This window comes from Parambassis ranga, chromosome 2 (assembly GCF_900634625.1).
Source record: "Parambassis ranga chromosome 2, fParRan2.1, whole genome shotgun sequence".
Classification (NCBI taxonomy): Eukaryota; Metazoa; Chordata; class Actinopteri; family Ambassidae; genus Parambassis; species Parambassis ranga.
Window position 1 is genome coordinate 11,189,750 of NC_041023.1, and position 22,516 is coordinate 11,212,265.

General features: G+C 42.6%; 1 protein-coding gene across 7 annotated transcripts; it reads right to left on the reverse strand.

Annotated features, from left to right (window-relative positions):
- Positions 1–60: 60 nt before the first annotated feature.
- LOC114447273 (protein FAM133-like) lies at positions 61–22,172 on the reverse strand. 7 transcript variants are annotated; one of them, XM_028423488.1, is made up of 7 exons: positions 21,908–22,172; positions 15,528–15,560; positions 15,278–15,355; positions 15,153–15,191; positions 14,978–15,070; positions 3,412–3,462; positions 1,669–1,782 (listed from the first exon to the last, which is right to left on the reverse strand). In XM_028423488.1, exons 1-6 carry the CDS (start codon positions 21,932–21,934, stop codon positions 3,430–3,432), a joined length of 303 nt encoding a protein of 100 aa, XP_028279289.1. In that variant the 5' UTR covers positions 21,935–22,172; the 3' UTR covers positions 1,669–1,782; positions 3,412–3,429. The 7 variants fall into 7 exon arrangements, with proteins under 7 accessions (XP_028279248.1, XP_028279256.1, XP_028279264.1 ...); XM_028423494.1 differs by lacking the exon at positions 1,669–1,782 and adding an exon at positions 2,605–3,342 and having other exon boundaries at positions 14,981–15,070; XM_028423478.1 differs by lacking the exon at positions 1,669–1,782 and adding an exon at positions 2,605–3,342.
- Positions 22,173–22,516: the final 344 nt, after the last annotated feature.

The following is a 22,516-nucleotide window of genomic DNA, read 5'->3' on the forward strand; positions in this document are numbered from 1 at the left end:
GGCAAATATTAATCGGTGACATTTCTATTCATTCCTGTTAAACTGAAAGAAAGACAGAAATCTCATGTGTCTTCATTTTTATTTGGAAATGTGCATTTGCTCCTTTTTCAGTACAATTATCATGAAACCATTTGTGATTCAGCAAAATGTTGCTGTTGATTTATTAAAAAAAGATTACTAAAAAGATTACTTAGAAAATTACTTAAAAAATGATACAAATGCAAAGCAACAGTGAAACTGGCAGGAAATCTGGTTAGTGATGCATGGTTATGTGACTCTTGAGGAAGCAATCAGTAGTAATAACAAGTCAGCATCATGTGGTTGTAAGTTTTATTTACCCACTAACGGGTAAGTGGGTAAATAATCAGAAGGGCTGCTGCTGGCCTCAGTTAGAGCTGCCACTGGTGTCTGTAGGAAGACAAAAACAGACCTAAGTCACCAGACCTTTAGGAAGTCATAAATGTTAGTGGATAAAAATACATTACACGTTATTATTATGTTGACACTACACTAGATGCTTGTTGGGAACAATGCTCTCTCACTCAGCTATCAATACGCTAACTAGGCAGCAAATAAATGTTAAACTACTACCAAAAATAATCCTGTATTATGAACTAGTTATTACCACCAGATTTACAAAGACAGGTAGGCTATTGAGATTTTGGATTTTACAGTATTGATATATTGATATGAAGGATTTATTTCCTACCTACCAAGCTGTCGTCTGTCTCAGAAGCTGAAATGCGAGAGGCTGGCACTGAAGACAGAGCTTGTTTTGAGGGGAAAGGGTATCTGAGGCTCTGCCTTACACAGTGTGTGTAAGTGAGGTCACAGTCATACCCGTAGGGACAACAGTGGAAGCCATCCAGACAACACCTGCCCTGTTTTGGTGATAACGCTGAGTTAGATTAGGATTTTTATTACAGTGGTTATTGTGCAAGAGGGTTGTACTCACTGAAGAGTAGGGACAGCAGAACCAGACACCTTTTGGGTGTCTGCAGCAAGTGGTGCCGTCAGGACAGCTGTGATAATTGTCACAGTGGACGACTGAAGCCTCCGTTTGCTCTGGAGCGAGGCTGTCTTTGAGCTCTTGGAACGGAGAGACGGATAAATCAAGGGTGCTGACTTCCTCTCCAGCCTCTTTCTTCACCATGGGTATGTTCAACCACGGCTGGTCTGCTTTCTCACACATCTGTGTGGCCAGGTTACAATGAAATCCTGAGGGGCAGCAGTGGGCCAGGTCAGAGCAGCACACAGCCTGGAGACACAGGAGCAAAATGATTAACTGTTTTCAACATTTACCATTGCTAAGTCACTTTATCAGGCTTACATTTGGATAAGGGCAGCAGCTATAGCCTAGCCTGGTCCTGCAGCAGGTGGCAGAATCGGAGCAGGTATTCCCATCAGGACATTTGATGGAGCCTCCTAAAGCCAAATCGCACACGAATGTTGCGACTAGCACCGAAAGAGTGATCCCAAACATCTGGAGGAGAAAGAAGCAGTGAAAACTGAAACAACACACACTCCCTTTAAGTTTCACTTTCATCTAGTTTTCCTGAAACTCAGAGCCTTTGTGATAAAGGTCTGTTTACCAAAGCACTACACAGATGGCTGCTATGCAAACGAATTGAATGAACTTCAAAAAGATGTATAGTTTTTCGTACTTACCTTCTTGCAGTAAGGTGATTTAACTACTTCCAGTCAAACACTTCGCACTTCTTCTCAATTCAGAGAACCGCATCGCCTTTTATTGAGCAGCTTAGACCAACCCACTGCCAAAACCTGGAAGTTGAACTTCATATCACATTCATGTCCCATGACAGTCTGATTAGGAAAGATGGCCGTTTGAACAACAATAGATCACTACCACTCACTGCACTTGATTTTCTTAACAGGGCTAGATAATGATTACAGGAGCCTACTTTCACACACACTCTCAACTGAAGGATTTAACATGACAGGCTTTAGGAACACACATTAACCTTTGGTACCTTCCATTGTTTCACTTATAATACTCATGACTTTAAAATTATATTTAAAAACAGTGATGCTACATGACTCACATATCTTATTTTGTGCAAAGCAGTAAGCATGGTAATATTCCGTTTTTTTTAAGATCCAGTGGTAAACCCAATGAGGGGATCTTTTTTAAGCAAATAAAATAGTTTTTTTTTTCATAAAAATAAAATTTGTCACTTTCGGTTCCTCATTTTACCTGACAGTTTTATTCAGTTAGTTACTTATAAGTAACTTATTTATTGACTGTTGCATAAATGTAAAACCAGGCTATTTAGCCTTATTTTATCTGTTGTCCCTAGGCAGGCTACATAGAATTATAGTTATGATCACACTATTAATGGCAGTCAAATATCAAGGCAAGAACATTTAAGACGCAGTGTCCATATGTAAAGCTGGAAAAAATAAGAGTCCATGCCATGGCTTAAATAAATGTCATTTTATCATTTAAACTTGAGGGAATTATCTTGATGCCACCAGCTGATTTGTAGATTTCTCAGTGTGTAGGTGACAGGAAGTAGACGTAGATAAATCTGTGATTTGATTTGCTTCACATGCACACCAAAAAAAGCATAACAACTCTCAGACTAAGGTTTTAACTAACTGCAACAAAGCCTAAAACAATATTTTATTAATGAATTCCCATTGTTTATACATGTACACAGCAGTGTTGTAATTCATCTAACAAAACAATCATCCCTTGTAATAACGTCGACTGTGTAGATTCTTACGGCGGGTCCAACTTCAATATGAGGCTGGCAAGACGTCAGGTTATCGAGTCTACATGCATGACACAGGCACTAGCATAACAGCCTCATGTAGCAATGGAAGGTATGAAGCAGAGGAAGTGACTCCTACAGAGCTGGCATACTGATGGTGGTTGTGACTTCTAGACACACTCCAATCTCCAAGATGGGGGGAAAACAGGAGGTGAAAGATTGGGCAAAGTGTCATATCCACCTTCAGTCCTGGTGCTGAGTGTTAAAGAAAATTCTATAAAAAGCACGGTGATAAAATTCAACAAAAGACATGTACCGGAAGTTGCCACTTAGAAGGACAGATGCATCCCTCGTTTCACTTTACGCCCAGAACCCCACCAGGTCTCTTTGTTCAAAGTGTCCTGACCAACTGAAGCTGGATGGGGAAAGTTTTTAGTAGTCAAAGGCAAAGATGACACTACTAGCGAACTGTCAGGAGAATGAGAGGATCGTAGTTACACGGCTGTTAGTCGAGCTCCGAGTCTGACTGAGACGCTGCCTTCTTTTTCTTTTTTTCTGCCGTGTTTCTTGTGCTTCTTTTTCCTCTTCTTCTTGGATTTTGCATTTCCTGCATAAGGTGTAGCTTCTTTTACATTTGGTGTAATTTAAAAAAAAGGGAATCAAGTTAATTACTTACTGTCAATTTCTCCTTCTCCTAACTACTTCTCTTTTTCTTCTTGGCCTCAGCCTATGGGAGGGAAAAGTTGAAAGGTAAACTGGGAAAAAAGGAAGTCTACACAAACCCAAAGATCCCCTTTCCCTTAACGTTTGCCATTTCACAATAACGGAGTGCCTGGAAGCAGATTATGACCCTAGATACGCTTAAAAGATAACAGTACAGTGGTTATATCTAACCTTTAAAAAGGTTCAAATCTCTTTCGTCTAAAAAGAACTCCATGCAGGTCTCACTGTTCAATGTGTTCTGTCTCACTGAGGCAAGGGTTTCTATCTTGGTTGTCTATACATCTATACATTAGGCCTAAAGGGAAAGGTCTAAGGATATAACTTGTGTTGTAATATTAACCGGACAATATTCTCAGACCATACAGTAACTGTAAGAGCCATATGTTTGAGTAATTGTAAATAGGTGTCAGAGGCTTTAGGGGGCGCTAAAGGGGTGGCGCCCGTGGCAGTGCCACAGGCTGCCACAGGTGATTTAAGTGGGGAAAATTAAGGCATCCGGTGCTGATGAATGGGGAAGCAAACAGTTTTTTTGAATGTATGAAGATTGCTTTGTGAACGGTATTATTTTGTTGTTATGAAGTTGAAACTTTAATTTATTTAATCTAAGTCAAGATTTAATAAACTGATATTATTTTACGGCAAGATGGAATCCCGTTTCATTCATTCAAATACACGTCAAACAAACATTGGGCATCAGCCGGTAGCTGCATGTATTGGACGTAGTAGCTACACATTGGTCAAAAAACTGCTTCGTTTGGACAGTGGAAACTGTGTAACGCTTTACCGTGCACGAACTGGACTGGTTTGATGGATTCGCCGCTATACGGTGCTTCTGATTGCAACGTCTGTCAACACGGCTGGAGCTACACCGGAGCTACTGGGGTGCTACCGGTGATCAGCGACGGCAGCTACAGGTGATCGGCGGCAGTCAGCGGTGAGCGGCAGCAGCTGGCGATCGGCGGCAGTCGGTGATCAGCGGCTGTTACCGGTGATCAGCGGCAGTAAACGGTGATCGGCGGCTACAGGTGATCGGCGGCAGCTACCGGTGAGCAGTGGCAGCCATCGGGACACCAAGCAGCAGCCAGCAGGTCATCAGCTGATCACTCTTGCCGGCCGACATTTGGGGTAGGCTACGTCAGTGCTGACACAACAATGTAAATGGCCATTCATAATTTGAGTGCACACATTTGCGCATTGGTTGCTGCCGACGAACAAAGCGTTTAATATGGATAACGGAACGCAACCCTGTGACCCTCCTGTAGACGATAAACAGTCAGTGACTGAGATGAACGGAATGAGGGTGCGAAAACAATGGAAGCTGACGTCAAAAGAGGCACTGTAAAAATGACTCAAAGGACATTATTGGACAAAATAGAGAATTTACACCGGGAAAGAAAGACTAATTGACTAAATTGTCTAAGCTCAAAAATACTATTCATGATTTGTTGAGTGACAAAGAATATGTGAACGAAGTGAAATGCACATTTGACAAGTATATGACTGTGTGATGAAACCAAACAAATTCACATGACTACTGGGTTTGTTACCACAAGATGAAGCAACAAAAAAATGAAGTGTGGTTCAATGCAAAATTGCTGAGTGTTAATGATTTTATTGCTGAGGTGAACAGGTGGTTGTCTAAAACTCAAAACGTTCCTCCTACTGACAATGGTGACCATGTTATTGAAGGTTTGGGTAATAATGGTAAAGATGAAGTGTGTGTTGAACCACATGACAGTATTTCAAATGTGTGGACAAATTCATCTAATAAACAATCAAGTCACAAAAGTTCCAGAAGCAGCAAATCTAGTACTTCTTCTGCACGCATTAAAGCAGAGGCAGAAAAGGCTGCACTCCTAGCCCGTGCTGCTGCATTAAAAGAAAAACATGCTCTGGAAGAACAGGAAGGTCTACTAAGGAGGAAAAAGGAACAGCTCGAACTGGACACTGAAATAGCTGCTTCTGCTGCTAAGTTAGCAGTACTCCAAGCCTGTGACAACGTCAGTGTTTTGCATGGACAATCTGACGGAATGGAATCCTACTGTAGGCAAATGGAAAACTCACTGGCATTTGACCACGACAGCTTTAAGGACACCGATCACAGCAATAAGCGAAGTAAGGCCGAATCCCAGCAGGCCGAGCCTACACTCAGAGCATGCAGATCCTCTGCATGGTCAAGCAACACAAGTCGATCAAAACCCTCTCCACTCTCAGTATAACAATCAACCTTCAGTAGATTTCTACAGCCTGCTGCAACAACAAACCGAAATAACAACACTCCTTGTGCAAGCTCAAACTTCTCATTTCCTTCCACATAGAGAAATCCCATTTTTTGATGGAGATCCTCTGGAGTTTCAAACATTTATAAAAGCTTTCGAGTACTGCGTAGAAGCAAAAACCAACAATAAAGGAGATTGTTTGTACTACCTGGAGCAATTCACCATAGAGCCACCAAGAGATGTGGTACGCAGCTGCCTTCATATGGCTCCTGAGAAAGGTTACATCACAGCCAAGCAGTTGCTTAAAGAACATTTTGGAAACGGCTTAAAGGTTACAGCAGCATACATGGACAAAATCACTGGCTGGCCCATCATCAAGTCTGAGGACGTTAAAGGACTCCAAGCGTATGCCCTTTACCTGCGCGAATGTTCAAATGCAATGGAGGATCTACAGTATCTAGAAGAGCTAAACATGCCAGCAAATATGAAAATTCTGATCCAGAAACTTCCATACAAGCTCCGAGAAAAATGGAGAGCAAAGGCATGTGATATTTTGGAAAAACACAGTAGAAGAGCTTGCTTTATTGACATTGTGAAGTTTATCGAGCAACAAGTGCGAATTGCTTTGGATCCGGTCTTTGGTGACATACAGGACACTCCAGCTGGTAAAGGAGGAATAAAAAGCAAAATTAAATCACAGTTCAAAAGAAATAGCTTTGCAACCTACGTGGCTATCACTGATGAATGCAAAACAGATCTTCGCAAAAGGGAAAGAATCCCAAGAGAAGTTACTTCAATGAGAACAAATTCTACTTCCGGTCTGTATTGTGCACGTGGTCATGTATTGGAACAATGTCCACAACTGGGAAATAGGACTCACAGGGAAAAGTTGAACTTTCTAAAGGAGAAAGGCCTTTGCTTTGGTTGCTTATGCACAGGACATTTGAGTAAAAATTGCGATAGGCGCATTACCTGTAAACAATGCAACCAAACTCGTCCCAGCATTCTGCACATTGAAAGAGGGAACGAAAAGGAAAAGGATATCCGTGGGGATCCTTACACAACTACTTCAACTTGTGGCCATACAGGGGCTGGTTACAACAATGGCATTCTTCCTATTCTGCCTGTACAAGTAAAATGTGTAAAGGAAATTAGGTAATACAGGCATATGCTTTTCTAGATCCAGGAAGCACTGGAACCTTTTGTTCTGAAAGACTGGCAAACCGGTTGAATATCGAAGGACACAAGCTAAAATTCATCTACGCACCATGGGCCATAATAAAGCAGTTCCTAGCCGCATAATTAAAGGGTTGGATGTCTCAGAATTCTCTGGCAAGCACTTCTACAAGCTTCCTGAGGTGTTTACCCAAAAGGAGATGCCTGTGTCAACCGACAACATCATTAGAGAAGAAGAGCTGATTAAATGGCAGTATCTAAAAGGTATTCAGATTCCTCGTATAAAGGCTAATGTTGAGTTGTTAATCGGGACCAATGCCTCCAAGTTGATGGAGCCCTGAGATGTGGTTAATAGTCAGGAAGAGGGACCATACGCAGTCAGAACCTTATTGGGGTGGGTGATCAATGGTCCACTGCAGGGAAATGGTAACAAGCAAAGTGAATACCCAACAGTCTTGGTTAACAGAACTAACATCGACAGGATAGAGGAATTATTACTCAACCAATACAACAATGACTTCAATGAAGGAACCTCAAGAGAGCAAGAAGAAATGTCAAGAGAAGAAAAAAGATTTATGGAGATCATGTACAGCTCTGTTTAGCTAGAAATGTTGATGAAGATTCTCAGTAATCCAGGTCATCATACGATGAATTGAAACAATGCGTCTGGACTTGTAGAGTTGAAGACGTTTCACTGCTCATCCAAGCAGCTTCATCAGTTCTAACTGTTTGGTGGGGAAACATGGTTTATGGCCGGAGGGGGACTGGTTGACAGCCCTTTGTTCTTGCTGTGAGTATGTGTAAACTTCCTGGGAATGGATGGAATCACTGCATTGTATGTGGTAGAAAGATGATGTCTGAGGCCACCACCTCTGTTAAGGGAAGGTTTTTCCAGCTTAACATAGATGGCTTCCTTGACTCCTCTTTCATACCACCTTTCCTCCCTGTCTAAAATGTGAACATTGTTGTCCTCAAAGGAGTGTCCTTTGTCTTTGAGGTGGAGGTGAACAGCTGAGTCTTGTCCTGAGGAGGTGGCTCTCCTGTGCTGAGCCATTCTTATGTGGAGTGGTTGTTTAGTTTCTCCAATGTACAGATCAGATCATTCCTCACTGCATTGGACTGCATATATCACATTGCTGTGTTTCTCCCTGGGAATCTTGTCCTTCGGGTGAACCAGTCTCTGTCTCAGTGTTGTCATAGGTTTGAAATGGACCGGGATGTCATGGTTGTTGAAGATCCTGTGGAGTTTCTCTGATACTCCTGACACATATGGAATGGAGATGTTCTTTCTCTGCCGGTTGTTGTCCTTCTTCTTGTTGTTGGGGGGTCTTGTTTTTGTTGCTTTGATGAGTGCCCACTTGGGGTAGCCACAGGTTTGCAGGGCCTTCCTGATGTGGTGTTGCTCCTTCTTCTTCCCCTCTGAGCTGGTTGGTACAGTTTGTGCTCTGTGCTGCAGGGTCCTGATGACTCTCAGTTTGTGTTCCAGTGGGTGGTGTGAATCAAACAACAGGTACTGGTCCGTGTGTGTGGGTTTCCTGTACACTTCCACATTGAGGCTCCTGTCCTCCTCAATATGTACTGTGCAGTCCAAGAAGGCCAGATTGTTGTCCTTTGTGTCCTCCTGAATGAACTTGATGTTGTTATCCACTGCGTTGATGTGTTCTGTGAACCGTTCCACTTCGTTGGTCTTGATTTTGACCCAGGTGTCATCCACATATCTAAACCAGTGGGGGTGGTTCCAGGAAAAGAAATCAGGGCTCTTCTCTCCACTTCTTCCATGTAGAGGTTGGCCACAATAGGAGAGACGGGTGATCCCATCGCACAGCCGTGCTTCTGTCTGTAAAAGTTCCCATTGTACTGGAAATAAGTGGTGGTCAGGCAGAGGTCCAGCAGGTCACAGATGTGGTCTGGTGTTAGGTTGGTTCTCTCCTTGAGTGTGCTGTCTTGTGTGAGGCACGTCCTTACCATCTCTGTGGCTTCTGATGTAGGGATGCAAGTAAACAAGGAGGTGACATCAAATGAGACCATGGTGTCATCTGGGTCCATTAGGATCTTCTCCACCTTGTTTACAAAGTCCTGAGAGTTGTGGATGTGATGTGGTGTGTTACCTACCAGTGGTGTCAGGAGTTCAGCCAAGTGCTTAGCCACATTGTATGTGACGGAGTTTGTACTGCTGACGATGGGTCTGAGGGGGACTCCTTCCTTGTGTATCTTCGGGAGTCCATACAGGCGTGGAGTGGCTTCCCCAGGATACAGTCGAAAGTAGAGCTTGCGGTTGATGATTTGGTCCTTCTCCAGTTTTTGTAGGTAGCTGACTAGTTTCTTCTTGTAGTTTCCGGTGGGGTCCCTCTTCAGTGTCTCATATGTGGCTGTGTCACTGAGGAGATCTGTCACTTTGGAGTGGTAGTCCTGTGTGTTGAGCACCACTGTGCATCTTCCTTTGTCTGCTGATAAGATGGTGATGTCCCGGTCCTTTTGTAGTGCAATCAGGGCCTTCCTTTCATCACTGGAGAGGTTGGATGGCAGTGCTTTAGCAGTGGAGAGTGTGGCTGTGACCTTCAAGCGGAGTTGCTCAGCTTCTGTGTCTGTCAGGTTGTTGTTCTTGATGGCTGACTCTGTGGCTGTTCCAGCTAGAAAGATGTTATTAATAAAGGCTATGCTGAACGAGTACCACAACATCAGTTAAATCCATGTGAGGGAAAGGTGTGGTATATACCTCACCATGGAGTTTACCATCCAAGGAAAGGGACATTAAGAGTTGTGTTTGACTCTGGGGCAGAGTTTAAAGGTATCTCTCTCAACAGTCAACTTCGCAAGGCCCTAATCTGACCAGCTCATTGGTAGGAGTCCTTATGCGTTTCAGGCAGGAGCCAGTTGCAGTAATGGCTGACATACAAGCCATGTTCCACCAAGTTAAAGTAGCAGACGAACATGTAGACTTCTTGAGGTTTTTGTGGTGGCCTGAAGGTAACCTGAAGCAGGACCTGGCAGAGCATCGCATGACTGTCCATTTATTTGGGGCAGTGTCTTCACCCAGCTGTGCTTGCTTTGCTCTCAGGAAAACTGCAGAGGACAGCCAAAACAACTTTGGAGCACAAATCATTGAAACAGTCAATAGAAATTTCTACATGGATGATCTTTTGAAAAGCCTACCTTCCGAGGATGATGCTGTCATCACAATTAAGAACCTTATAGCAGTTTGCAACAGAGGAGGTTTCAATCTCACTAAATGAAATCAGTAATAGTCGGAAAGTGCTTCAAAGCATTCATGAGGAACACAAATCAAAGAACCTACACAAGCTAAATCTGGACAGAGACAAGTTGCCAATGGAGAGAGCTTTAGGCCTGCAATGGTGCATCGAAACGGACACTTTCAAATTCAAGATGAAAGTTAAGGAAAACCCCCTCACCAAACGTGGCATGCTATCTATCATTAGTTCCATTTACGATCCACTAGGATTTCTGGCACCTCTTGTGCTCCCAGCCAAGATAATGCTGCGGGAGCTATGTAGAAAGAAGTGTGGATGGGACGATGTAATACCACACATTCTCCAGCCAAAGTGGACCAAGTGGCTAAGTGACCTTGAAGAGGTGGCTGATTTCAAGGTCAATAGGTGTATTAAGCCAAAGGGGTTTGGAAGCATCTCAGGTGCTCAGTTGCATCATTTTTCTGACGCTAGTGAGAAGGGTTATGGCACTGTTACCTACCTTCGAATTGAAAACATTGAGGGAATGATTCATGTTGCTTTCTTGTTCAGCAAATCTAGAGTGGCTCCTCTAAAGCCCATCACCATACCCCGCCTGGAACTCACAGCTGCTGTAGTTGCTGTAAAAGTTGATAAAATGCTGCAAGCAGAGTTACAGCTTCCACTGAAGAAGTCAAGCTTTTGGACTGATAGCACAGTCTGTCTGTCCTCAAGTACATTAAAAATGAGGGTAAAAGGTTTCAAACTTTCGTTGCTAATAGAGTAACTACTATCAGAGACAACACAAGTTTGTCACAGTGGAAATACATCCCCTCATTGCAAAACCTTGCTGACAATGCTTCCCGAGGACTGAAAGCAGAAAACCTGGTCAACCATGGATGGATTGAAAGCCCAAGGTTTTTATGGGAAGCTGAGAAAAAGTGGCCGACGTGTGGAGAGGATTTTAGTGTCGCTGCTGATGACCCAGAGGTTAAGCGAAACCTCATAGTAAACGTGACTACTGTGGACACTTGGAATCCCACTTGTCAACTGATAATGTATTTTTTTGACTGGCAAAGGTTAAAGGTCGCAGTGGCTTGGATCATTAAGCTGAAAAACACTCTGCTGAAACTAAGTATGAAAAGAAAACAGTTGCAAATTGCAAATATTGATGTTGATGGATCACCACCTGTAGATGTGCACAAAGAGATGCAAGCACTTAGATCTTCATTAGGAAGTCAAAAGATGGCGTTGGAGGATCTCTTAGATGCTGAAACATCAATAATTTCTTTCTGTCAGCGAAAAAGATTTCCCAACGAAATTGCTGGATTGAACAACAAATCAGAAATAAAAAGGAGTAGCAGCATCTACAAACTGGATCCAATTTTGCATGAAGGGATGCTTAGAGTAGGAGGATGACTGAATAGAGCAGCTATGCCTGAATTTGCGAAGCATCCTCTCATCTTAGCCAAGGATCAGCATATCTCCGACCTCATTCTTCATCATTTTCATGAACAGGCGGGTCATGGAGGAAGAAATCAAGTACACTCAACAAAAATATAAACGCAACACTTTTGTTTTTGCTCCCATGTTTCATGAGATGGACTTGAAGATCTAAACTTCATTCCAGATACACAATATTACCATTCCTCTCAAACATTGTTCACAAATCTGTCTAAATGTGTGATAGTGAGCACTTCTGCTTTGCTGAGATAATCCATCCCACCTCACAGGTGTGCCACATCAAGATGCTGATCTGACATCATGATTAGTGCACAGGTGTACCTCAAACTGCCCACAATAAAAGGCCACCCTGAAATGTGCAGTTTTGTCTCACAGCAAAATGCCACAGATGCCACAAGCATTGAGGGAGCGTGCAATTGGCATGCTGACAGCAGGAATGTCAACCAGATCTGTTGCTCGTGCATTGAATGTTCATTTCTCCACCATAAGCCGTCTCCAAAGGCGTTTTAGAGAATATGGCAGTACATCCAACCGGCCTCACAACCGCAGACCACGAGTAACCACACCAGCCCAGGACCTCCACATCCAGCAGGTTCACCTCCGAGATCGTCTGAGACCAGCCACTCAGACAGCTGCTGAAACAATTGGTTTGCATAACCAAACAATTTCTGCACAAACTGTCAGAAACCGTCTCAGGGAAGCTCAACTGCATGCTCGTCGTCCTCATCGGGGTCTTAACCTGACTCCAGATCGTCGCCGTAACAGACTTGAGTGGGCAAATGCTCACATTCGATGGCGTCTAGCACGTTGGAGAGGTATTCTCTTCACGGATGAATCTCGGTTTACATTGTTCAGGGCAGATGGCAGACAGCGTGTGTGGCGTCGTGTGGGTGAGCGCTTTGCTGATGTCAATGTTGTGGATCGAGTGGCCCATGGTGGTGGTGGGGTCATGGTATGGGCAGGCATCTGTTATGGACGAAGAACACAGGTGCATTTTATTGATGGCATTTTGAATGCACAGAGATACCGTGATGAGATCCTGAGGCCCATTGTTGTGCCATACATCCATGAACATCACCTCATGTTTCAGCAAGATGATGCACGGCCCCATGTTGCAAGGATCTGTACACAATTCTTGGAAGCTGAAAATGTCCCAGTTCTTGCATGGCCAGCATACTCACCGGACATGTCACCCATTGAACATGTTTGGGATGTGCTTGACCGGCGTATACGACAGCGTGCACCAGTTCCCACTAATATCCAGCAACTTCGCACAGCCATTGAAGAGGAGTGGACCAACATTCCACAGGCCACAATAGACAATCTGATAAACTCTATGCGAAGAAGATGTGTTGCACTGCATGAGGCAAATGGTGGTCACACCAGATACTGACTGGTTCTGAGTCCCCAGACCGCCAATAAAGCAGAAACAAAATGCACATTTCAGGGTGGCCTTTTATTGTGGGCAGTTTGAGGTACACCTGTGCACTAATCATGATGTCAGATCAGCATCTTGATGTGGCACACCTGTGAGGTGGGATGGATTATCTCAGCAAAGCAGAAGTGCTCACTATCACACATTTAGACAGATTTGTGAACAATGTTTGAGAGGAATGGTAATATTGTGTATCTGGAATGAAGTTTAGATCTTTAAGTCCATCTCATGAAACATGGGAGCAAAAACAAAAGTGTTGCGTTTATATTTTTGTTGAGTGTACTTTCTGCCGTAAGGAAGAAATATTGGATAACAAAGGCTAATTCTGCGGTGAGGAGAATAATAACAAGTTGTAGATTCTGCAGGTGTTATCAAGGAAAAGGTGGTGAACAAAAAATGGCAGATTTACCTACAGAGAGAGAGTTGTTGCCGATCTTCCTCCATTCACAAACGTCGGTGTGGATTATTTTGGTCCGGTGGACGTAAAAAGGGGACGTAGTGTCATAAAGCGTTACGGAGTAATCTTCACATGTGTGGCAAGTAGAGCCATTCACTTAGAAGTGGCTTACTCCCTTGACACAAGTTCATGCATTAACGCTTTATGACGATTTATTTGTCGACGAGGTCAAGTTTCTCACATGAGGTCAGATCATGGGACAAACTTCGTGGGAGCAGATAGAGAGCTAAGAGAGGCCTTAGCTTCTCTAAATCAAAACCAAATTGAAAAGGCACTGGCACAGAGGGGCATCAAATGGAGTTTTAATCCGCCTGCTGGATCACATCATGGTGGTATCTGGGAGCGCATCATACAGATGATCAGAAAAATCTTAAATTCTGTTCTCCGTCAACAAATTTTGGACGACGAAGTACTCTGTGAAGCCGAAGCGATCCTGAATGATCGACCCATCAGCAAACTGTCAGAGGATCCAAATGACCTAGAGGCTTTAACTCCAAATCACTTACTTCTCATGAAGGGGAAACCAATTCTCCCACCAGGACTCTTTGAGAAGAGTGATCTGTATGCAAAAAGAAGATGGAAACAGGTCCAGTATATTTCTCTAACTCTTCTGGAAAAGGTGGATTCACAAATATCTCCCCTTGTTACAAGAAAGACAAAAATGGACAAAGGAAAAAAGAAGTTTCTTGCCTGGAGATGTTGTTATAGTTATGGATTCTACAGCTCCACGTGGATCCTGGCTACTCGGGAGAATATTAAAGACATTTCCTGACAAGAAAGGTCTCGTCCGTTCTGTTCGTCTTCAGACAAAAACAAACATAATTGAAAGACCTGTGACTAAAATGTGCCTGTTATGTGAAGCTACAGAGTGAGAATAAATTAACTGACAAAGTCACACAACGATAATTAACCACATAATAGGAAACGTAGAATGATTTTCAAGTACAAATGTATATGAACGTTTGTCTTTGGCTTTGTTTTTGATTTTGTTTTGTTTTGTTTTTTATGGCTCTATGGCTTTCATGTTTTGTTTTTAAATTGCTCTGTCTTCTGCCAGAAGCAATTAGGGCAGTGGCAGTGCCACAGGCTGCCACGGGGGATTTACCGGTAAGTGGGAAAAATTAAGGCATCCGGTGCTGATGAATGGGGAAGCAAACAGTTTTTTGACTGTATGAAGATTGCTTTGTGAACGGTATTATTTTGTTGTTATGAAGTTGAAACTTTAATTTATTTAATCTAAGTCAAGGGTTAATAAACCAATATTATTTTACGGCAAGATAGAATCCCGTGTCATTCATTCAAATACACATCAAAGAAACATTAGGCATCAGCCGGTAGCTGCATGTATTGGACGTAGTAGCTACAGTAACTGTGACCCAATATCTACCACGAGTACTGTTGTTCTCTGCCACAAGTGTCACATGAATACATTGTGTAAAACTGAGATAGTAAAGTTCCCATCAAATTTTGTGTAATTGGGGGGAACAAAGAGTTAAATGAGGAACAAAGACAGTACAAGAAACTGTTTTTTTTTACTTCCAAGTCTAATGACTGTAAATATGTGTTGTAATTAAAATACTTACTACCTCTTCCCCCTCAGAGTCATCTGACGACTCTGAAGACGAGCCTCTATGATTTCTCTCAGACTTCCTTTTTTTCCCACTACCCCTCTCATCCTGATGGGCAGCAAAATTTAATCAGGATGAGTCACGCACATTTCATTAAAAAGACAGTTAAGCCAATCACTGAATGTATTACCTTATCCTTGTCTCCTTCTTCTTTGATTCTTTTCCTTTTCTTTGTAGGAAAAAAGTATTTTTTGACATTCATGTAGCATGTAGTAATAGTTTCATGTAACACTTTAAAAATGTGGCCCGACTTACCTCATCTTCAGACTCTGAGGAGGAACTGCTGGAGGAATCAGAACTCGATGAGAAAGAGGAAGATGAAGATGAAGAATGCTTGACCAAAACACAATGGAAGCAGGGTTCATTAGACTTGAGGTTATTCACTCGTTTGAAACAGCAACATTACATTCATAAGATTTGATAAGAAACCGGTGTGTGTGTGTGTGTGTGTGTGTCTGAGGCGTCACTGAAGCTGCTCCTCAAAACACTGGAGGTCTGTACTCACCCTATTAGATTTCTTCTTCTCTTTCTTCTTTTTCTAAACACAAACGGAAAGAGAAGCCAGTGTGAGTAAGGTAAGATTTACAGATTGTCTTTCTTTTCCTCTTTGTCTCTTTCTTTGTCCTTGTCACTCCCGCCAAGCATTTTCTCTGTTTTTTGCCAGTTCTTTCTTCCATCTCTTTAAATAATAGTAAATAACATTGTTAAATATATAAGAATGTGTGTGTTGTAAACACTGAAGACAGGCAGGTGCATACAGGGCTCTAGAGTGGGACCATTTTGGGCGCACATGCGACCTAATAAAAAAGGTGTAACCAAAAAATATCAGAGGTTGCACCGGTACGACCAGCTGTAAGAGGGAGATACATTCTCTGCGACTCTCAAAAGTCTTCAGCAACAGACACACATCAGGCCCATATTGTGGTCTAAACCAATCAGAGACTTTGGAACTTTGGAAGCTCTGAGAGCTCAGAAGAAGAGCTGGATAATGACAATAACTTTGCTTTCCAAGCTGCTGTGCCTAAAGTCCAATTAAATCCAGATGCTGCATCCTTCCAGCCTCAGAGAGCAACCTCTGAAATAATTTCAACTCAAGAATCCTCCAGTCTGGCTCAAGCAATTGCCAGCTCATTAACAATGAGCCGCTTACCTGTCCCGGAACCAACTATCTTTAGTGGTGACACCTTAAAATGTCATTCATGACTCTCATTGACAACAAACCCCTTCCAGTAGGTGAAAAAATGTTTTATCTAAAAAATTACCTTGCTGGGGAGGCTCGAATGGCAGTTGAAGGTTTCTTCTACAGAGACTCTGAAAATGCATATCAAGGAGCATGGAAGCTTCTACAAGAGAGATATGGAAATCCATTTATTATTCAGAAAGCCTTCCGTGATAAGCTCATGAGATGGCCTAAAATCAGCACAAGCGAACCTTTAGCACTTAGAGAGTTTGCAGATTTCCTCCAAGGCTGTCCTGAAGCAATCCCACATGTTAAAGGACTAGCCATCCTTAATGATTGTGAAGAAAATCATAAGCTGCTCAAAAAATTACCAGAGTGGATTGTGCGTAAGTGGAGTCGTATTGTTGTAGAGGAACTTGACACATCAGGAAACTATCCAGATCTTACACTGAATTCCTGAATAAAGAAGCACGGATTGCTTGTAATCCTGTTGCATCACCACTCATGATAAACTCCAAGAATCCAGATGAAAGGCTGCCAAGACGAGCCAGAGCATTTAACAAAAACAAACATGAAAAGTCACATTCAAGAGAGACAAGAAAAACAAAGTAACAAACCAAAGCTACCAGGTTGTGTCTGCAAAGATGAAAATCATGGCATTGCAAAATGCCCCACCTTTGCAACAAAGTTAATTGAGGACAAAAGAACTTTCATCCGTGAAAATCACCTGTGCTTTGGATGTTTAAAGAAAGGACATACAAGTAAAGACTGCAAAAGGAGACACACATGCAGTACTTGCAGCCGTCGACATCCAACCTGTCTGCATGAAGAAGGAAAACATAGGTCTGCAGAAGCAACAAACGATTCTGCTTCCACAGAACAACATGCAAACCAGGAAACGCACAAGGTCACATCCCATACATCAACACAACATGTCTTTGCTACTTCAAGTATTGTTCCAGTCTTTGTTTCTTCAGTCAAAGATCCAGGCACAGAAATACTCACCTATGCAATACTTGACACACAGAGTGACTCAACATTTGTCCTAGACGATGTAGTCAGCAAACTGAATGTAGATGCACGATCAGTAAAGGTAAAACTTAGCACTATGACAGCAATGGACACAATTATAACCAGCAAAAATGTCCACGACTTACAAGTTAGAGGACTTAAATCTGACAGGCACATTCAGCTACAACACACCTACACTCGTGATTTCATCCCTGTTGACAGGTCGTATATTCCCACCAAACAAACAGCGTCACAATGGCCTCACCTGAGACACTTGGCAGACAAATTGCCCCCCCCCCTTCAAGACTGTGATGTTGGGCTCTTAATTGGATACGATTGTCCATCGGCGCTCGCTCCTCTTGAAGTCGTTTTAGGTGGAACAAATGAACCATTTGCACAGCAGTCAGAGCTTGGATGGAGTATAATCGACTCCTCCAATCCCCACCTGGACAGGCAGGGAGTTTTGTGCATCGCATCACAGCCAAAGAAATGTCACTACCCACAGCTTCTGATGTCCTAAAGGCCTTAGAATCAGATTTAATTGAAAAAACGTATGAAGATAAACACGTGTCCCAAGAAGACGTTCACTTCATACAGTTCCTTAGTGACAACATCACACAGAAAGACAGTGGCCACCTTGAGATGCCCCTTCCTTTTAAGAGCAATAAGCCACCTGAACTACCAAACAACAAGAAGCTAGCCACATTTCGCCTTCAGTGCCTCAAAAGGAAATTAAAGGCCAACAAACTATATCATGATTAGTACAAAACCTTTATGGAAGAAATAATCAGTAAAGGTGATGCAGAGTTAGCACCTGCAACACTAGAAGATGAGACTGAGTGGTATCTACCCCACCATGGTGTTTACCACCCCAGAAAGCCAGATAAGTTGAGAGTGGTATTCGACTGCTCAGCCAGGTTTCATGGGGTTTCCCTCAACGACACTCTACTAACTGGACCTGACTTGATTAATCCTTTAGTAGGAGTGCTTTGTCGGTTCAGAAAGGAGGCTGTAGCCATCACATGTGACATTGAAAGGATGTTTCACCAGTTCTTTGTCTCCTCTGAGTCCAGGAACTATCTGAAATTCCTCTGGTGGGAAGGAGGAGAGCTGAAAAGGGAACCACAAGAATACAGAATGGCTGTCCACCTCTTTGGAGCTGCCTCATCTCCAGAGTGTGCTAACTTTGGCTTGAAGCACGGCAACAGAGAAATGACTTTCCATTAGCCTCAACCTTCATAGAGAAAAACTTTTATGTTGATGACGGGTTGGCCAGTGTTTCAACTGTGGAAGATGCTAAAACCCTAATCAGAGAGTCACAGGATCTTTGCAGAAGAGGAGGTCTGCGTCTTCATAAGTTAAACTCAAACCAAGAAGCAGCTCTTGACTGCATAGACTCCTCAGAAAGAGTCACGATTCCAAGATGTTACCACCCACATGACTTTCAGAACATTGTCAGAACAGATTTGCATCATTTTTCTGATGCTAGCAACATAGGGTATGGTGCATGTTTGTACCTTAGGTACATTAACAGCGACAATGAAGTCCACTGTAGCCTTGTGATGGCCAAAGCACGAGTTGTTCCTTTAAAAATCATTAGCATTCCAAGACTAGAGCTTGCTGCAGCAGTGGTGTCTGCAAAGGTCAGTGTCATGCTAAAAGGTGAACTTGACATTAAGATTGACCAAGAGTTTTTCTGGACGGACTCACAAGTAGTGCTAGGCTACATAAATAATGAGGCACGAAGATTGGTATTATGTAGAGACATCAGAGAACCCAGCTGATCATGCATCCAGAGGTCTTAATGCTTCGCACATTTGCACAACAAACTGGTTGTCACACACCCAGCTCCACCACAGAGCTACTCGTTGGTGATCCAGAAGTGAAGACAATCCAGACATTTGCAGTAAAGACCAAAACCTATAAAGACATCCTCGAACGTCTGGATCAGTTTTCCTCATGGACAACACTTATTAAAGTGGTTGCAAGAATTAAAAGGTTAGGATCCAGACAAAGGCAACACAGTGAACATGTGACTGTAGAGGAGCGTGAAAGAGCTGCCGAGGAGGTAATTCGTCTTGTTCAGCAGGAAGCTTTTCACCATGAGATGAAACTCTTGAGAGTGGAAAGAATCTTTCAAGCTCAAGCTCACTCTTCCCCCTCGATCCTGTGTGGACTGAAGGACTCCTTCGTGTTGGTGGAAGTTTAAAGCATTCATCCCTCAGTCGAGAGTTTAAACATCCTGTCATTCTTCCGAAAAACAGTCATATCACTAGGGTGATCTTGTCACACTATCATGCAAAGATTTGTCATCAAGGCAGAAACCAAACTCATATGGAGATAAGAGCTAACGGATTTTGGATCATCAGCGCCAGCAAGCTGGTTGCTAATCTGATATACAACTGTGTTCAATGCAGAAAACTTTGTCCTCCCACAGAGAAGCAGAAAATGGCTGAACTGCCAAAGGTGCAGGTTGAAGCTTCAGCTCCATTCACTTATAGCGGCATGGACTGTTTTGGCCCATTTCTTGTAAAGAAAGCTTGTAAAGAGTACAAAAGATATGGCTTGATTTTCACATGTCTCTGTTCTCGGGCAGTCCACATTGATATGGTTGAAGATCTGTCAAAAGACTCATTTATCAACGCGTTGAGATGCTTCATTAGTCTCAGAGGTGCTGTCAGACAGCTGCACTGTGATCAGGGGACAAATTTTGTAGGAGCTAGGAATGAATTCAAGGAAGCTTTGAAGCAGTGTGATACAAAAATGTTGGAGATTTTCTTGTCCGAAAGGCAGTGTGAATTTATCTTTAATGCCCCTTCTGCAAGCCATGCAGGCGGAGTCTGGGAACGCCAGAGTCGGACAATCAGAAATGTGCTAAATGCTACACTTGCACAATGTTCAGGTCGTCTAGATGATTCTTCCCTCAGAACACTGTTCTATGAAGCTATGGCTGTTGTTAACAGCAGACCATTAACAGTGGATTCAATCAATGATCCAAATGCACTTGAACCTTTAACCCCGAATCATCTCATCATGATGAAATCTAAGGTTGCCCTCCCACCTCCTTGAGTGTTCGTAAAGGAAGATGTGTATGCTGCAAAGAGGTGGCGAAGAGTGCAGTACATGATTGAACAGTTCTGGAGTTGATGGAAAAAAGAGTATCTTCTGAACATTTCCACAAGACAGAAATGGCACCGCTCACAGCGCAATGTCAAAGTGAATGACATTGTTATTATAAAGGACTACAACCTTCCAAGAAATCAGTGGCAGTTGGGGAGAGTTGTTGAAGCTGTCCAAGATAGTGATGGTTTAGTCCGCAGAGTCAGAGTGCAGGTTGGAGTGCGGAATTTCCAGAACACAAAAAACCCTCCACGCTTCCAATAATTGAGAGACCTATTCAGAAATTGGTGCTCCTTCTTGAGAGTTAATTACACCAAGTGATGTATTTATATTTGTGATTAGTATGTATGGTGTGCATGTTTACACTCTTGTTTGGTAACCCACATGAAGGTGGTCATTTATTTGTATCAAGAAATCCTGTATTGTTCACTCACTGTTTATATGCTTCAGTTCGTTTATTGTAGCAGGATTTGGTGGGAGTGTAAATGACCGTAAACAGTCTGTATTTTGGTCAGTAAAATAATTGTAGTATGATGGGGATACAGTGCCACCTTGTGGCGAAGTTCGCATTATAAATAGCGTGTTTCCTTTCCCCATTGCATTTTATGGTTTCTCCTGCACGGTAAGACACACGGAGACAGCGGATGTTAGTTGTTTAACTTTACATATTCACATACAGTTAGGAGAAAATAAGTGATTTACCTTGTTCTCACCTCTATCTGTTTCTTAAACCTTGCTCTGTGGTAGGAAAGCTTTGAGCAGGGGAAAAGGACGAACAATGTGAATTCTGAGGTAGAGTTCTGGTTTAAGCTAGCGCCCTTTGGAAGCGGGATGAGGTAACGTTAAACATTTGATTGTTTATGTCTATGTACAACGGGAGTTTGGCGTATCTGTGTGCATTGTGTTGTTTATTTTGTATTTGTGTGAAACTGTAGCATTGTTTGTTTTAGTTCTGCAGTTTTCACGGTGCTTATGGTGCTGTTAGTACTAATGGCGGCTGTAGTGCTTTCACGGAGACACGCCACTAAACTCCATATCTCGTTCTTCAAGTCCAAGGGGGCCGCTACACTGACAGCCTTTCTTATCTGCAGCAACAGGTGACCACTCATTGCTGTCTAGAGGAAAATGTCCAGGGAGCTGAAAGCGACAGCTGACAAACTCCTTTAGCTCGAGAAGCAGCTGTTTATCCGTCCATCACCACCAGCAGACAGCACCCACACCGAAGAAAGCCGACAAAAATCATGCTGCTGTTTACTTAACAATATAAATGTTCACAAAATCACACCAAGTTTACACAAGGCAACAAGTGACGTGATGTTAGCCTGCTTCTTGGTGTTTCTCTGTTTACTGCTAGCTAGTTGGCTAACATTTCAGATGTTAGTTGACTTAAAGTGACGGACGATGCAACATTAGCTTAGCCTTTAGACATTTACATTCATATTTACCACCACAGTAAAGAAACATGACTGTTTCCCGGTAGTAAACGTAATGTTTATATGTAAACACTTAAACAAAAAGTGACAGCGACAAGTTGACTTTTAGCTAATGACTGTTAGCTCGCAGGGTAACATTACCTGGTCTTGTATCTTTAACACAGCCATATTCCCAGAGTAAAGCTAGAAACAAAAAAGAGACAGATACTGGCCCGGGAGTTATCAACCGGGGGAGAAACTGAAAGAGAACAGAGCCTCCGGAGCGGAGTGAAACCGTGCCGCTTCCCCCCTCTTCCTGTCAGGCACAAAGTCCCAACATTGTGGGAGACAGAAGGGGAAAGTTAAGGAGCAGTCAACAACTGCAGCTATCTAATACACACTGATAGACAGCAATGATGATGATGTCACTGATAACTGAATAATTACACTAGGGTTGGGCGATATTGGCAAAAAACAAATAATCACGATTAATTGTGGCATTTAGCCGATGATTAATTTGACAATGATTTGATGACAATTGCACTCACATGTTTTTGACTCTAAATCGCCACATTGTTCTAAAATGATTCTGACAAATCATCAGTCAAGTTAACTACTTCATTCTAACAGGTTAAGCTGGTAAATAGTGATTAGGCCCAAACCAGCCATGTTTGAAATATTTATTGATAACAGACTGCTTCAAAATAATAATGAAGCAAACATTTAAAGTAACTTTGTCCTTCAAATGTTCTTATCTTAAGGTCACATAGG

Coding starts and splice junctions, on each gene's coding strand:
- LOC114447273 (XM_028423447.1), bottom strand. CDS start 1,483: ATGTTTGGGATCACTCTTTCGGTGCTAGTCGCAACATTCGTGTGCGAT. Junction 1,259..1,330: donor GCTGCTGCCCTTATCCAAAT/GTAAGCCTGATA, acceptor CTGTGTCTCCAG/GCTGTGTGCTGCTCTGACCT. Junction 409..713: donor CTGAGACAGACGACAGCTTG/GTAGGTAGGAAA, acceptor GTCTTCCTACAG/ACACCAGTGGCAGCTCTAAC.